The sequence below is a fragment of the Pipistrellus hanaki genome, assembly GCF_964339955.1.
Source record: "Pipistrellus hanaki genome assembly, chromosome: 2".
Lineage (NCBI taxonomy): Eukaryota > Metazoa > Chordata > Mammalia > Chiroptera > Vespertilionidae > Pipistrellus > Pipistrellus hanaki.
Genome location: NC_140504.1, coordinates 39,708,910 through 39,727,133, shown reverse-complemented (window position 1 = coordinate 39,727,133; position 18,224 = coordinate 39,708,910). Strand labels below are relative to the sequence as shown.

The 18,224-nt window shown below is 36.5% G+C and overlaps 1 protein-coding gene across 1 annotated transcript in view; it reads right to left on the bottom strand.

Moving 5' to 3' along the window:
- VPS8 (VPS8 subunit of CORVET complex) overlaps positions 1 to 18,224 on the bottom strand; it is a 235,378-nt gene that overhangs the window by 94,124 nt on the left and 123,030 nt on the right. Inside the window, exons 29-33 of the mRNA XM_084872527.1 lie at positions 13,474 to 13,593; positions 12,355 to 12,411; positions 7,741 to 7,823; positions 6,715 to 6,799; positions 5,589 to 5,687 (exon numbers count right to left, since the gene is read on the bottom strand). Coding sequence (XP_084728653.1) covers positions 5,589 to 5,687; positions 6,715 to 6,799; positions 7,741 to 7,823; positions 12,355 to 12,411; positions 13,474 to 13,593 — 444 coding nt within the window. The remainder of the gene's footprint in view (positions 1 to 5,588; positions 5,688 to 6,714; positions 6,800 to 7,740; positions 7,824 to 12,354; positions 12,412 to 13,473; positions 13,594 to 18,224) is intronic.

The window sequence follows — 18,224 nt, the reverse complement described above, 5'->3', positions numbered from 1 at the left end:
GCATAAAGTAATAATTTGAAGAAATGGGAAAAAAAAGATATAGTTGCAATTTCTCTGGCTAAGAATATTAAAACTGTATCCTGATTGCCTGATAGGTTTTGAAATTCTAAGTGTCTTAAGAAATCAACTTAAGGTCATAGTTTTAAAACAGACTAAGTGAGGCCGCTGTTAAGTAACCACTGTTAATAAAACCTATTTCTGTCAAATCTAAGACCGCCAATATGCCCTCTCCCTAAACTATCCTAGACACTGGCTCTCATTTTCTTCTTAGAACTCTCCTTTCACTTGGTTTCTGTGACCTACTATTCTACCCTTACAATTGCATATTACATGGCTAACTGCGAAGACCAACTTTACATCACATAGTATATTGTTGAATAAAAAGTATACAAGTTAGTGTGACTGTGATATTAATGACATATCTAATAATTCTGTGATAGTATTTGTAGATTAATAATAATAATATTAAAAATAATATTAAGATAAGTATAGCTTATACTAGTTTTATATATCTCAAAATAGAGCACAACTAATCAATATCACACATGAAAAAGGGGATATTACTACTGATCAATAGACATTACAAAGATAAAAAAAAACTTTTATGTCAATAATTTGAAAATTTAGACAAAATGGATAAATTTCTAGAAAAATATAACTCAATAAATTGACTTAACAGAAAACTTGCAGTGAATAATAAAATATCTTTCCATATGGAAAGCTCCAGACTCAAATGGATTCACCTATAACTTCTAATAACCATTTAAGGAAGAAAAATTCCAACATTAATTAATCTCTTACAGAGAAAAGAAAAAAGGAAACTTCTTCAGCTCATTGTATGAGACTAGCAACATTTTAATCACCAAACCCAATAAAACAATGTAAGAAAGGAAAGAAAAATTATAGATCTTAATCATGAACATTGAGACATTCTAAGTAAAAACAAAAATCAACAATATATAAAAGGATAATATATCAGGATTAAGTTGTATTTATCCACAGAATTTAAGGCTAGTTTAATATCAATAATATTTACCACAAAATTGGTAAGGGAGAAAAGGTGATCAAAGTTTTTTATGACAAAACTATTAATATACTAGAAATAGACTTCCATAAAAATCCTTTGAAATGAAAAATATTAATGGCATGATTATGCTAAAATATAAACTTGTGACAGTCTAAAAAAGGTTTGAAAATATCTACAAAGAAAATTATAAAAATGTTGAATAAAGGGTCACACCATATAGTTAGTCATAGATTGAAAGATACAATGTCATAAAGATGTAAATTACATTCAAAGTGATTGACAGATTCATTGCAATCACAGTCAGAATCATAAAATTAAAAAAAAAAATTGGTAGAATTTGACAAGCTGATTCCAAGATGTATTTGGAAGTATAAAAGATTAAGAATAACCAATACTCTTTTAAAGATATCAAGATTTATTATAAAGCAACAATATTTAAAACTAGAGACCCAATGCATGAAATTCGTGCACTCAGGGGGTCCCTCAGCCCAGCCTGCGCCCTCTTGGGGGATGTCTGACTGACATCTTAGGTGGCAGTCGGACATTCTTAGCGCTGCCATAGAGGCGGGAGAGGCTCCTACCACCTACCACCGCTGCTGTGGACCCCAGCTGTGAGCCCAGTTTCTGGCTGAGTGAGCCCAGTTTCTAACCACCAGGGGGAAGCTCCTGCATAAGTGTCTGCCCGCTGGTGGTCAGTGCACATCATAGCGACCAGCTGTTCTGCCGTTTGGTAGATTTGCATATTAGCCTTTTATTATATAGGATACTTGTGAGGTCCTGATGTAGAGACAGAAAATAGATCAATGAGACAGAAGAGGGCCCAGAAAAACAGACCAACCATATAGATCCTTGATATGCTTATGACAAAGCAGCACTACTGAGCAATAGGGAAAGGCAACCTTTAAAATAACTGTTAGAAAAATTGGCACCCATATTTTAAAAAATTAATTGGACCCCCACCTCACACCATATACAAAAACTGCTTTCAGGTGAACCTAAGATTTAAAGATGGAAGGGAAAAACAGATTAAAGAAACTTTTAGACAAAAATATAAAGAACTTATCATTCAGTATAGAAGGAAAAAATTAATTGACTTAAAAAAAAATAACTTTTCTTAAAAACAATCTTAAGAAAAAGCCAAAGAGTGGGAGAAGATATTCACAACATGTGTTATGAAAAAACACTACCACGCAGGATACATAAAGAACTCCTACAAATAATAAGTACAGGAGATATTTAAAGAGAAAATTGGGCCAGATTTGAACAGGCACATTACAGAAAGGATATTTAAATGAAAAGTCTATCAATCTCAGTAACTAAAAATATGTAAGTTTAAACCATAACAAAATATCATTACACACTCACTAGATTTGTGAATTAAAGTCTAGCAAGGATATAGAGTTAATGGTAAAAACACTTATTCCAATTAGCTGGCAATTATAGACCCTACAGCAGAGATTATCAGATGTTAACATGTCTCAAAAGCACGAGGAGGGTTTATTAAAACATATTGTGGGGCCCCACTCCCAGAGCTTCTGATTCAGTAGGTCTGAGGTGAAGACAAAAACTGCATTTCTATTGTTTTCAGTTGATGCTATACTGCTGTCTGGGGATCAAACTAACAATCACTGAGCTAGAGAAATGCATGTGGCTGTGCTCAGATGCATATAGAATGATGACTATAAATGGAACATCCACTAACAGTAGAATGGACAAACTATGATATACTTGCAAATTAAAATACTATATAACAATACAAATGAACCATAGCTAAGGATAACAAAATGTACAAACTTCTCAAAATATTGAGAGAGAAAAAAGGAAATACAATATATAACTTCATTTATGTAAAGTTCAGAAAAAGGCAAAACAAAAATATAAACTTTTAGGGATGTAGGCATATACAGTAACAATATATCAGGAAAAAATACAGGATAATGGGAGGCAGGGCTTGTAATCAAGAAAGGATATACAGGAAGTCTACACAGAAAGTCTGGGGTACTGAATATAAGTCTATTTCTTGATCTAGACCTCAGATATTTAGCTTTTTAATTTTTTTATTAATCTGTACATTGGTTTTATGTACTTTCCTGTATGCTTTTTATATATAAATTTTTTTTAATATAATGAAATATGTTCTATTCATATTGTAAAAATAAACTAAATATTTTTTTACCTGGAACCCACAGACCTGATCTAAAAATGGATTTTAGGGTGTCTGCATATCCCTGAAATTGTAAACAAATTTACGCATTGTGCACATGCACAAATACAAATATTTTACTAGATTCTCAAAAGAGATTTATAACCTCAGCAGTGTTAAAAACCACTAATTTATAATTTTATATACTGCCAGAAAACTTTATTATGAGGACATTTACACCCACATATTTAATGTTGATTTTATTTATATTACTGAAGCTAAGGAAGTCCTTCAACAAACATATTTTTAATTTAAAAATATATTTGTAATTGTGGTCTTAAGAGATATTAAAAAGTTCAAGGTGAAAAAAAAAAAGTGCAGATGTTGGAAAAAGTCAGCAGAAATAATTGTTGTGCAGCAACAATACTTCTTGCTTCTCCAGACTGAGTTTTCTGCTGAGTAATTTGTTTGCTCTTTGATTAATGCATCATATTTCACATTATGCAGAGAGACATAGCTTCATTTTTGGATGTCTGGAGTCCATGTGCTCGAACCACTGCTTAATGCAGATTAAGTGAAATAAAGAATGAGCCATAATGTAAATACAGAGACTTAAAGGGGATGATGAAAGGGAAAAGAATACAAAATGATTAAAGGAAAAAGATATAACTCAAAGTAGGAGAAGGTTTTCTTGGATTCTTTCATCAAGTATATTCATCTTGTTGTTAGCAGGAATATCGTAACATAAAATAACATATATATGTTCTCAATCCTATAGATGAAAGTGTGGAAATTACTTCAGACCACACATCTGATGACTGACTGTATCTCTTTTTCACCAGATGTTCAACATAAGATGTGTTCACATTCCTGATCTTTCTAAACTTTATAACCATCAGGATGGGAACAAAGTATTCATATCACATGCAATGTTTCCTTGGAGTTTCAGTTCTCATCTTTTCTTATCATTTTTCACCTGTATAAAAAATTTTAATTAAGTTGAATAATCATATCTTTCACTCCATCTCTAAACCTATCACCAGAAGTTACCGCATCACCTGCTCCTTGCTATAAGGAGGAAGAAAGACACTTTGTAAATAGAAATGTTATTTTCCAAACTAGGATTACCTCAGCATCTTTTGTTACTACTTTTTTCCAGCAATTAGTGACTCATAAAAAAGAATACATTTCAACAAACCTGCTAGCTCTGGTGGTTCCTAAGGTATATGGTATGTTATGAGCCTATAGACACTAAAGTGAGGAGTGATTTGTGAGCCCTTTTTCAGAATGCATTCCGATCACATGTTCATCACACATTATTAGTCTCTCCATTTAGGGATCTAAAGGCATGTGCTTTAAAAAGAACTTTTTGTTTCAATGCCAGCACCTGCAATATTGTGGGGGGGGAAAGCATGCATAAACAAAATAAAAAACATTCTGTTACATAGGAAGGGAAATATATCAGAGAGAAAAACTCATTATATCGATAGTAATGTTTTTAAAATTCCATTGGGTGATTGAGTGCAATGGCTCCCATGGTGTATTAGAGAATAAGACCAGGAATACTCTCAGAATTGTATTAAGAACATTATAAAAACCCACTAATAGTCCAGTTTGCCAACCAGCTGATTGAACATGGGTTATTTTCAGAAGTCATCCAAATATATAAAAGCCAGGGGCCATCACGACCTAAATAACTGGATGGACAACTGAAAAGGTTGCATGGGCGACCAGTTCGGCAGGCGGGTTAGTGAGGGACGACCAAATGACCAAACAGCAGGCTGTGTGGGGTGACCAGGCTGGCAGGGGGGAGGGTGAGCGCAGGCAGTGAGGGATGACCAAACAACTGAACAGCAGGATGTGTGGGGCCACCATGCCGGCAGGGGGGGACAGTGAGGGATGACCAAACAACTGAACAGCAGGATGTGTGGGGCCACCAGGCCGGCAGGGGGGGGCAGTGAGGGACAACCAAATGACTGAGCAGCAGGCTGCATGAGGCAACCAGGCCGGCAGGGAGGGCAGTGAGGGGTGATCAGGCAGACAGGCAGGCAGGCAGGTGAACAGTCAGGAACCAGCAGTCTAGAATTGTGAGAGGAATTTCCTTGGGATCAGGCCTAAACCAGCAGTTGGACATCCCCCAAGAGGTCCTGGATTGGAGATGGTGCAGGCTGGGCTGAGGGGACCCTCCCCCACTTCATGCACGAATTTCATGCACTGGGCCTCTAGTGATACAATAAATTGAATATGACAGGCTTTATAAATACAAATATGATGTGGAATAAATTATATGAAAAAGATACAAATCTGCAAGTAAATCAACTTAATAACATGACACCTGCCATTGCTTAGTTAGCATAAACTTAATTTGGGAGATTTCCATACAAATGGGGAAGTTTCAAAAGTCTGTTGAATTAGCACCTCAATGTGATCCATTGCTTTCTGCCATACAGACTGCTTCTCTTCTGCACTGTGGCCAGGAATGGATAAGATATTGTGAATGTAGTTAAAGACTTCTTCCTAAGGAGCATAAGACAATATAATTCATTCATGTATTCATCACTCCAAGAATATTTACTCACTATTTACTATCTATACCAGTCTTGCTAAATATCTATTATTTGGAGATAGTTAACTGATGGAAAACTGACACTAAAGAGAAAGAGCAATTGTTTCAAGTTTAGTTTAGTGTAAAGTCTTTTTTTTTTAAATATATTTTTTATTGATTTTACACAGAGAGGAATTGAGAGGGATAGAGAGTTAGAAACGTCGATGAAAGAGAAACATCGACCAGCTGCCTCTTGCCCACCCCTGACTGGGGATGTGCCCGCAACATGCCCTTGACCGGAATCGAACCCGGGGCCTTTCAGTCCGCAGGCCGACGCTCTATCCACTAAGCCAAACCGGTTTCGGCATAGTGTAAAGTCTTAAAAGTTGCAAATCTGTTTCAATTAATTTTGTTCTCAATTTCATTAACCTAATGAGGGAATATCATACTTTCGTCTTTGGCCGTCCCTGTCCACATTCCCAATTTCATCTCAAACCACTCTTGTTCTTGTGTATTAGGGTCCATTTACATTGATCTTTTCTTCATTTATATGATCTTTATTCAGTTGCTTGAATATGTAAAAAATTTTCCCCACCTCCAGATCTTTACATATACGGTTCCTTATCTAGAACACTTTTCTGTTGGCTCTTTGCTTGACTGGCTTCTTCTCAAATTTCAAAGTCAGTTTATATGTCGCTTCCTCTGAGATTCCTTCCCTGGCTGTCGTATTTACGTCAGTTCCCCATCATCTTCTAAAGTCAGTCTCCATCACTAAACTATAAGTTTTAAAACTGTAAGAACTGTAACTTTTTAATTATCAATGTATATTTGCCTAATATCAGGCACTCAATAAAAACATTTTGAATAAATGAAACCCTGAATCAGCAAACATGTCCAAATATTTCTACTGAATAGTTATACTTACTGAATAGCTATTTCTGCTCCTTGGGGAACTGTGTGGAAATGGTATGGAAAAGGGTAAGCAATCTCTTAACTCACCTCTCTTAGTGGGTCACGTAAGTAGCAATCGATAATCTTGTCATATTGGTGTTCTCGTTCATACATAAACTCACATATTTGATAGCTAGAATATAAAAGGACAAAGTTCAATGTACCAAACAGACAGGTAGTTATTATTGTTTCAAAAAGTTTTCTCAGCACAGAAATTAGTATTAGAAAAATAAACACAGTGTTACTTCTCCGGCTAAATGAAGTTATAGCATCTAAGACAGGGGTGGGGAACGTTTGGCCCCCTCGGGCCTTTTATGAAACAGAAGAATCATTTGGTCTGGCCTGCCAAGACAAAAGTCAAGACATTTGGTCTTTGACCAAATATAGCAGGCTAATTTTTTAAGCTGATAATTTTGTACGGCCCATGGATGATGTTAGAAATATCGAAATGGCTCTTGCAGACAAAATGTTCCCCACCCTAATATAAGGAAATTAATATCTGCCATTCTTCTAAATATAGGTTTAATATACTGCTGAACACTATGTTTACAAGAAATTTTAAAAGTAGGTACAAAATAAATATTAAAATAGCATATGTCACAAAAATAGTTAATATATTAGATATCAATTAATTATATGAAGTTTGTACAGAATTAAATGTCAAATGAAATATTAAAAACTGAATAAATAGTAGATCTAATATATTGCATCTTATTTGCTACATTAAATTCTGAAATATTTATAATATATAAACAGCTGTTAAAATCTATAAAATATTATGCATATTGTAAGTAAAAAAATAAATAACTAAAATAATAAATCATAAGACTGTTATTTCATTTTTATACTAAAAAATGTACAGATACTTCTAATTTACTCCCTGTTGATTTCTGCAAATTTTACTAAACTTTAGATTTAAAAGGCACAAACTTTCATGCTTAGGATTTTTTTTGTTATTTGCATAATTTTTCTTAACTTAAAAATATGACAATGCATCAATAAACCAGGCTTCAAGTTACAGAAATGTAATTTAATAGTTGTATTGACTAATTATATGACTTCAAAACAACTTACAACTCTGCTTTTTCTGCCATACGGATGAGACGACTCTCTTCAAACTGAACTATGCCTCCAGCTTGCAGCAATTCTAAAAGAACCTGAACATTTAAAATGAATGAACAAAAAACTTAGGGATCTCCTTTTATTTACTAGCTTTTTTTTAAGAGTCCATTTAGCCACACACATAATTATTTCTTCTGTCTTATTACTTACTGATGTTTTGGCTTGGCTTTCACATATATAACAGGTTAGACTTACATTATAATGTTGATCATATTGTATTTTAGTCTCATAAAAATATTAATGGCTCTATTTTTCAAGCATGGAAAGAATGCCACAGTGTTTGCAAATAAAACCTTTTTAGAATACCCAGTTATCCTCCACTTAGCTAAAAGAATCCATATATACTTTATCTTGTATGCATGCCTATAAGCATAGTCAATGGACACAGACACTATAGGGGTGAGGGCATGTGCTGGGGGCTGGGAGTGGCTGGGAAGAGGTCAATGGGGGGGAAAAGGAGGTATATGTAATACTTTAAACAATAAAGAATTTTTTTAAAAAGTGAATTTTTATCTAGAGTTTTTATTTCCTATAGTTCTTAAAGTTCTTTATGTCTTATGGTCCAGGTTGAATTCATGTTTACATGTTATTTTTCTAATGAAACGTTGGTATTTTTCACAGTAGCATTATTCACAAGAACCAAAAGGTGGGCACAATCCAAATGCCCATAAATAGATGAATGGATAAGCAAGATGTGGTATATACATATAATGGAAAATTATTTAGCCTTAAAAAAATAAATGAATTTATGACACATGCTACAACATAGATGAACTTTAAAAACATGAAGTGGCCCTGATGGCATGGCTCAGTGGTTGAGCATCGATCTATGAACCAGAAGGTCACAGGTTCTATTCCTGGTCAGGGCACATGCCCAGGTTGTAGGCTCGATCCCCTGGAGGCAGCTTATCAATGATTCTCTCTCATCATTGATGTTTCTACCCCTCTTTCTCTTTCCCTTCCTTTCTGAAATCAATAAAAACAAAAAATTAAGTGAAATAAGTCAAATACATACTCAAACAGTACTGTATGATTCCACTTACATGAGGTACCTTAAATAGTCAAATTCACAGAGACAGAAAGTAGAATGGTGGTTGTCAGGGGGAGGAGATAATGGGCATTTTCAGTTTGGAAGATAAAGCTTTGGAGTTGGATGATGGCACAACAATAATATACTTAATGCCCGAATTATACATTTAAAATTTCAAAGTTTATAATATATATTAATATTTTATCACAATAAAAAACAAACACTGGAGTTCATGCCCTGGCTGGGTGGCTCAGTTGGTTGGAGCATCTTCCATATGCCAAAAGGTTTCAGGTTCCTTTCCCAGTCAGGGTACATGCCTAGGTTTTGGGTTCGATCACTGGTCGGGGCATGTATGGGAAGCAACAATCAATGTTTATTTTTCCTCTCTCTCCTCCCTTCTCTAAAAAATCAATAAAAACATATCCTGTGGTGGCGTTTAAAAACAAGAACAACAAAACATTGGGGTTCTTATAAATAATCTTGCCAAACAAAGAAGGTGAATAACAAAGGTGACTGGGATATACTCATAGATTCTTCAATATTTATAAATAAACCTCTCAATACAATAGAATCATTACTTAGTCGTTAGGGCAAATGCGAGAAAGCTCTCTCTTATATTGAAGTTCAAGATCCAGAGTAACATGATCCTTCTCAGAACTCCAGGAAACTATTTGAGAAACTAACTTAGGAAATTGATTACTTACAAGTTAAAAAAAAAAAAAAGGGGGAGGGGGAGGACATAAAATAAATAAAACCTATCCAAACTTTACATTTCAGAACCCGAATTTAACCCACTTTGAGTGATTTAATGTACTGCTACTTAGAACAACTATGGAGTCAACGCCATCTGCTGGAAGCCTCAGTGTGGAATAACCTAATAATGCCACGCTGGAGCCAGTCCTACCAAGCCACTGGAATTGAGTGTTAAATTTTCAGGAATTTTGTAAGTCAGTTGTGAAACACAGACATTGTTAAAAATTAAGCTATGTAACTTTACAGTTAGAAAAATTAAAATAAAAACAAAGATAATTCATACTAAAAACTCACCACTTTCTAATTTCACTACATTTTACTATGTATGCTCTCGAGGTTAGTTACTGTAACAATCTGTACGGGGAAATATTACATAAGAATGTTGTACTTAGCATCTCTTTCCAACTCTCGGCTGAGTGACAGCATGCTGGTAGGCTGAAATGGTGGGAGTGCTGACACCATGGAAACTGGCAAATTCTGTAAATCAGGGCTTTTTACATTTTAAGGGGTTGTAAAACAAACAAAGAATATGTGACATATACTATAGGTGGCCCACAGCCTAAAATACTCTTTGACTCTTTGCAGGAAAACTGCCAATCCTTGATTACGAAAGTGATGGAGATAATGCTAATAAGGCAATCAAACGTTAAAGTGTGAATGTCGTAGTCATTACAATATGAATATCCAAAAATTAAGGAATTCTTTTTTTTAATTTCAAAAACTGTTATCTGATTCAGTAAAGAAGTCACTTCACTGATGAATGAGTGAACTCTGACATGCTTTCAATATTGCACTTTCACAATTGACTTACCCTTATTTATTCATGTAAATGAAAATATCAACCAATATCATATCAGACCTACATTTGAAGAGCAAGTTTTTAAACTTTTATCAGCATTCCACTGGAAAATACTAACAAATGCCACATAAACAAATTTTGATATATAACAAACTGTACAAGGGAAAGAGTGCCTAAGAAGGGAAGGAACTGGGTTCTAATCTTAGCTGTGACCTTGAGCAATTTACTTTATCCATTTTCTATATTTCTAAAATGAGTAGGAAAGGAAACTATCAATAGTAATCTCAAAGGGGACTTCCAATAATAGAATATTACTATAGGATCATTACTTTCCAACGTTTGGCTTTTACATTTAGATTAGATTTTTATTTCTATTTAATTGTTATTTATATAAAAAGGTTTTTTTTTTAATCATTTTATATAGCAAAATAACATGTATAATATGACCTTTTTTTTTCTACCAATAGAGAAATAGGGGCAAAATGAGAGACCACATTACTATTTGTATTCAATATAATTTAAGAGATAACCAAAATGTTAGCAGTCACTGAGCCACAGCTGTGCAGGGGTTCACTGTTGCTACCACATGCTCTTTATCTGGGTCTCAAACCTCCCAGCTGTGCACTATTACCATAAAAAATCAGCATAATTATCAAAATACTTAATTTTTATAGCTTAGCTCACAAAAGTCTGGCAACCAATTTTAAGTAGATTGACTTTCTTAGTGATCACAATTATGATGGGTAAACTTTTAAAGAATACTATTCTTAGAAGGGACCAAAAAAGGGGGGGCATAAATAGAAAGAAGGGCTCAGTTACCATGTCACAGCAATTAATGGAGGGACAGATGGATTCTAGTCTCCAAAAAACCATTTCTAACCAGCCCTAATGCAGTGGGGTTAGTGGGCACTTCCAAAAGCTGAGTGTCCCACACTCAGTAACCTGCAGTCTTTCCATAGCAGCAAGGAATGGTTATCAGATTAATAACACTGGTGGAAAGCAGGATACAACAGGTGCCAACTGTGGCTGCAATGCATTTATTGAGCACTTCATAGTTAAATGGGAATGCTATTAACCGAGATTAGAAGACACCTTCCAGATCAGGGGTCCTCAAACTTTTTAAAGTGGGGGCCAGATCACGGTCCCTCAGAGAGCTGGAGGGCCGGACTATATGAACTACTAATTCCTACTGTAACACCTTGGCTGCGCTCACTGCCCAAAAAACCTGGCGGGCAGGATCAGACTCCCCTGGGGGCTGCATGTGGCCCGCGGGCCGTAGTTTGAAGACCCCTGTTCCAGATTGTTAAACACATACATACACCAGCAGCTAAATTAGATCCAAGGAGAAGGATGAAGTATTCTCCTTGATGTCATGTTGAATGCAAGACAGGTCCAGTGCCTAGAAACTTGGTGTGATATAAGTTCCATACACATGCACTTCTAACAACTGTCCACACTATTTTCTGGTTGCCACTATCTGGCCTATGTTAGGGTTTGGGACAAGTCACTTCCCCCTTAAGCCTTGTGAAGTCTAGCACAGAAGGGTTTTTTTGGGGGGCTTACACTGTTTTCTTTCCCACTCTTTTTATTTTAATTTTTTATTTATTTTTTATTTTATTTTTTTATTAAATTATTATCTGTGTACATATCTTACCATTCCCCCCCTCCCATTTCCCACTCTTTTTAAAAAAATTTATTTTTATTTATTTTAGAGATGAAGGGAGAGATAAAAGGAGAGAGGGGAAGGGGAGAGAGAGAGAGAGAGAGAGAGAGAGAGAGAGAGAGAGAGAGAGAGAGATCAATGATGAAAGAGAAAATCATTGACTGCCTCCTGCATACCCCACATTTGGGATTGAGCCCACAACCCCAAGCATGTGTCCTGACAGGGAATGGAACCTGATTCACAGATCAACACTCAACCACTGAACCACACCAGCCAGACTTCTTTCCTACTCTTTAGCAAACGAGTTCTAGTAGTTCATACCTGCTGTCTTTCAGAGTGCCGGGAGTCATCATCAGGACTGCAGAGGAATTCAAGGACCTGGCCAAAGAAAACATAAAAGAAAATTTTTTTATTGGATACCAGCATGCACGCTATCATACTATCAATGAACACAGCACCTACCCTTTCTGTCTCACCAATTCATTCACACGGCACCATAGAAAATATACCACAGGTATATGGTATCTTCCCAACTGACTGGCCTAGTACATGGCACAGGAGGTTCAGGTATGCTGTTTAGAATCATGACTAGAAGGCAGCATCATCTATATACCTTAACTTTAAGATCCCTGATACCATGGACCAAGCAAAGCATGAACTTTGGAGTCAGGCCACTTAAATTTGAATTCTAACCTTATCAACACTTAATAAGAACACCTATTGTTAATAATAACTCTTGTTAAGTATGATCTTGGATGAATACCTCAACCTCTTCAGGCTTTAGTTTGCTCATCTGTAAAACGGGATAACAATTATATCAAATTCAGAACTATTATGACCACTGAATTAATAAACACATATAAAACTGGAACAGAGCCTGGCACTATGAAGTACTCAACAAATCTAGTCATTATTAGCTGCAGTCATGTGCATTTGGTCTACCTTCAATTTATTCCTTGTTATTTTATCTGTATTTTCACTTTCATGTGTGGATATGGGGATGCTATTTAGAAAATACCTTTCAGAGTCCAAGTTATTTGTAGGTACATTCAGATTTTTCAAAAGTAATAGCTCCCCCAGATGATCAACATAATAGTCTTTCTGCCAGTGACTTGGGTAAATCTTAAATTGGAAAATTTTTCAACAAAGAAATTTGGAGCAAAAGAATAATTGAGAGAACAAAATCTCTATAAACTAATCTCCACAAATCATACTCCCATGATACCAGCTTACTAGGCAAAGTCAAAGTACCTAGGCACATCATTTAACAAAACCAACAACAGCTAAACTAGATCCAATCTGAAACCAGCACAGGCTTCTCTCTGTTAAGACACTGATCCTATTGGCTATTACATTTAGAGACCACGTAATCCAGTGAACTCTTCTATGAACAGTAATAAAATAAAAACAATTCTAGCTCTCATTGTTGAAGACACTCACCTGATCAAAGAGGGTTCTGTTCACAAACAAGGTGTTGTCAGGCTTTGCAAGCTGCCGGGCAAGGAATGTGAAGAGACACCCGACTTGTGAGGGAGTAAAATCTGAGTTCTCCACCATAACCTGATGAGCGAAAGAGGCCATTTATTCAATGTACCATCTGGTTTGACACAAAAAATATACAATGTGAAGGGTTGGAGGAGCCTCTTGAAAATATTATTTTGCAACAATTGAATTTAATACTAATTAGAGAAGGAGCACAACTGTTTGCATACTCTGGAAGGGGATCATTTTGGTGATTTTTGGCATATTTCTAGGCACAACTTGGATCAGAAGTGAATTGTTAGGTAACCTGCAGGGAGATATTAATCATGTTTCCCTCTTGAAGTCTTAAAAGAGAAACCTACTAAAATTAATTTTCATTAAAGTAACCCTACTAAAAATCTTCCCACTGATCCAGGAAGAAAGGAGTTGCTTTGGGGTTTAAAAGATAATTTCAGAGTGTAGGCCAGCCCACAAACCAATGAAGTGAATAGATTCTCCTTGTCTGTAAGCAGTTCCTTGAACAGATGGTTTTGCACAATGGGATTTTTATAACCAACCACAGTTATCAAATCATACTCATTCCTCTGCTTTAAGTGAGCTTTCCTCTCCTAACTACCTACTATGTGGAAGAAGCTATGGTAGATGCCTTCAAGGGAATTATAAACAAGAAAGCAAGGAGAGATAGATAAACAAGTTTTAAATAAAAGGCTCAGTGTTATCAGCACTATTATAAAGGAACAAATTACTCCAGCAGCACAGTGGGGGAAATTATTTCAAGTGCTTAGACATGGAATTGAAAAGAAATTAGAAGAGTAGCCTTAAACTAAGCTTAAAGCCCATGTGAAACCTGTAATGGGAAAAGCCAAGAGCAAGTGCAAGTCAGTCAGAGAGAGCAATGTGAGTGAAAGCAGGAACACAGTAAAATGTGAGACTGTTTGGAGAAACTGTGTTCATTAGAATGCAGAAGCATGCACGCGGAGCAAGGAGAAATTACATATAAATAAAAGATTAGGCCTCAAATGTCATTCTAAAAAAATCTAGAATTTATTCCATAGAAAACTGGGGAGCTACAAAAGGTGTTCAACCAGGAGAGCTGATCATGATCAGTACTGTGCTTAGGAAAATTATCCTATCAGCAGGGTATCAGATAAAATAACAAGGAATAAATTGAAGGTAGACCAAATGCACATAACTGCAGGAGTCCGGGAAAGAAAAAGGGTCCTGAACTAGGACAGTTATAATGAAAAGGGAAGGAGGAAGAGGTGCAAAAGACACTGCAGAAAGAGAGGAGATAGGTCAAATATACATGCGTGGAAAAAAGGTATGTAGCTAAGGAGAAAAAAAAACATGTCAGATCTTGAGCCTGACAATCTTGTAGGATAATGAAGCTCTTAACAAAGAGACAGAATGCAGAAACTTGGGAACGAAGATCATGCACTGCTTTGGACTAGCTGAGTAGGCAGCTCTACAACAAATTAAAGAATACCCTCTCTTATCTGTCGAAGAGTCCTAAGTTCCCTCCCTCCATTGTCCATTCAGAAATAAAGCATAAGATTTTTCCAATTAGAAAATATTTCATTGGGGCCTGGCTTTTGGCCTACCGTTTCTTACTTTGCCGGCAGTATATCTCTTTCTTATATGCTTCCTGCTTTTGTCCAGCCATCACAACTTGTCTTAGTATATATATTTCAGTTGCAGTCTGTGCATGTATCCAAATTCTGATTTAAACTATCCAAAGAGCTTCCTATGGCTTTAAAACCCTCAGTCATCACTCCCCTTCAGTGGACAGTCCTTTCTAAGGATTCAACTGTTGGGACCCATCTAACACTCCCCTTCTTTTAGCCCTTCCTTTTGCTCTATAAGTGTAAACTCCTTTAACTGATTTCACTCACATGTGGGATATAAAACTGAAAGCAATAATGAACAAACAAGAAGAACAAACAAAAATTCATAGACAAAGACAACAGAATGCAGTGACCAGAGGGAAGGGGGTGTGGCCACTACGGGAAACAGTATGGAGTGTCCTCAAAAAATTAAAAATGAAACTACAATATAATCCAGCAATTCAATCTCTGGGTATTTATCTGAAGAAAACAAAACCACCAATGCGAATATATGTGCATCACATGTTCATAGCAGCATAATTTACTACAGCCAAGATATGGAAGCAACCCTATGTGCCCATCTATAGATCTTAATATATAAAAAGCCAAGTGCCATCACGACCTACACGACTGGACGGATGACCAAACAACAAGCTAAGGAGCTGAGGGATGGAAGCTGTGGGCCCCTGGCCGCCCACGGCGGGCAGCAGGAGATGGGAGCTGTGGGCCCAAAGGACCGTCCAGCTCTCACAGCGTGGCAGGGTGTTGCCATGGAGGCTGAGGAGGCTCGGGGGTGGGCATGGAGCTTCATAGCGTGGCTGAGGTGGAGGAGCATCGTGGGGGCTGTGAGTATGGAGCTTTACGGGCCGGAGAGGCGGAAGCGCATTGCAGTAGCAGGGGCTGTCAACGTGGAGCTTCCCACGGTGGCGTGGGGCATCGAAGTGTGGTGGAGGCGGGGCAGGGACTGTTAGCTGTTAGCGTGGTGCTCTGCGGGGCAGATGAGGACAAGGAGCCTTGTGGGGCAGGGGCGGTGAGCGTGGAGGTTCACGGGGGCAGGAGCCATGGAGGTGGAGGAGTGACGCCAGGCAGTGGACATGGCCCTGACTGCAGCTAGGCCTAGAGACCCTAACCGCGCACGACTTAATAGTGTGCTGGGCCTCTAGTAAACAGATAAAGAAAATGAGATGTATGTACATACAATGGAATATTATTCAGCTATAAGTAATGATAATGATATCTGACCATTTGCAACAACATAGATGGACCCAAATAATATTATGCCAAGTGAAATAGGTGAGAAAGACAAATACTGCCTGATTTCACTTATATGTGGAATCTATTAAGCATAACAAATGAAAACAGAAACAGAGCATAGATACAGAGAACAAACCGGTGGTTGTCAAAGAGATGAGGTTTGGGGAATGGAGGGAACAGGCAATATAGGCAAAGGGAATTAAGAGGTACAAACTTCTCGTTATAAATAAGTCATGAGGATATAATATACAGCATAGGGAATATAGTCAATAGTACTGTAACTTTGTGACAGACAATAACTAGATTTATTGTAGTGATCATTCTGTAATGTAAAAAATATTGAATCACTATGTTGTACACCTGAAACTAAAAGAATATTGTATGTCAACTATAATTAAATTAGGTTACAAAAACAAATCCTCAAGGTCTACCTACAAGACGCTCAAATCCAAGCAGAAAAATATACATGTAAATAATTACAATACAGCGCTCCAAGTGGAGCATAAAATATTCTACAATATGAGCATAGAGAAGGGGCAACTAATCAACCTGGAAGTGTGGAAGAGCATTCTAAGAGTTTCTCATGGATGATACAAGAGTTACACATTGGGAAATTGTTAGGAATTTGCCAGGCAGAGAGAAAAAGAAGGAAAAGGCAAGATGGGATAATAGAAAACTCATGCAAAGAGCATAAGCCATAAAGATGACACGTAAAGTTCAGTGAATTCCAATAATTTAATATGGTTAAGAAGTTCATAATACAGGGGGGAGGGGGGGAAGGGCAGTAGGAGAAAGGAGAATTACAGTGTAGTAGGCGGGGGCCAAAAAACAAAGAAGGATCTTGGGTGCAATATTAAACAGTTTAGATAGGTAAGGCAGAAACTAGTACTTGTGCTCCAACATCTATTCTCTCCTAACAGAACTCCTTACTTTTAAACTTTGCCTCTAACAGAACTCCTTACTTTTAGCTAAATACATAGTCACCCACAATACAGAGTACAGAGTCATATATCTAAGTTCTGATCAATATGATATAAGCAGAATTATAGTACACAACCTCTGAGACATTTTCTTAAAGAGAGAGAACACTATCTTCTTCATCCCCTTATGCATTCAGGCTAACTAGAATGCAGAGGTGATGGCTGAAGCCTGAGCAGTCATTTTGGACCAAAAGCTAGAAACCATATACTAAAAATAACAGCAGTAACAAAAAAGCAATCTGCATCCCTGATAAGTTTATAAAGCTAATCTAATCAGGTTGTCTATCTCTAGACTTATATAAAAAAAAAAATTCCCTTCAAAATTAAACTGTTATTTGAATTTTCTCTCATAGCAGAACTTAATTACAACTGATCCAATGGGGAGTCATAAATGAATATTAGGTAGAGGAAAGGCAAGATCACAAACCAGAGGAAGACAAAATTTGTGAAAAGACTATTTAGGGAGGTATTTTGGAAATCCAGGTGAAGATTCTCCATACTAGCCACCTGGATCAAAGTTTGGGAATTTAGCAACCCTAATTTCATATTCATCACTGCCTATCTTACAAGACCAATAAACAGCTCAAATGACATAACATATATATGTGCTTTGGAAATTATAAAGGACTATTACAAATGTAATGCATTAATTAATGTTATGCATTAACTAGAGAATATTTCCATAGTGTTCTCTTGTGCAAAATAATCCACAAGTCACTATGAGGAATAAATTTTCACTTCACAGCCAAATGAACAGAACACAAATTCTAGGCTTTCAACTACAAGAAGAAACTGGCCTGATTAAAAGCTGTACAGATTCATTTATTAGCAACAGCATTAATCTCAAAACGGCTTTGGACTTAATCTAGAT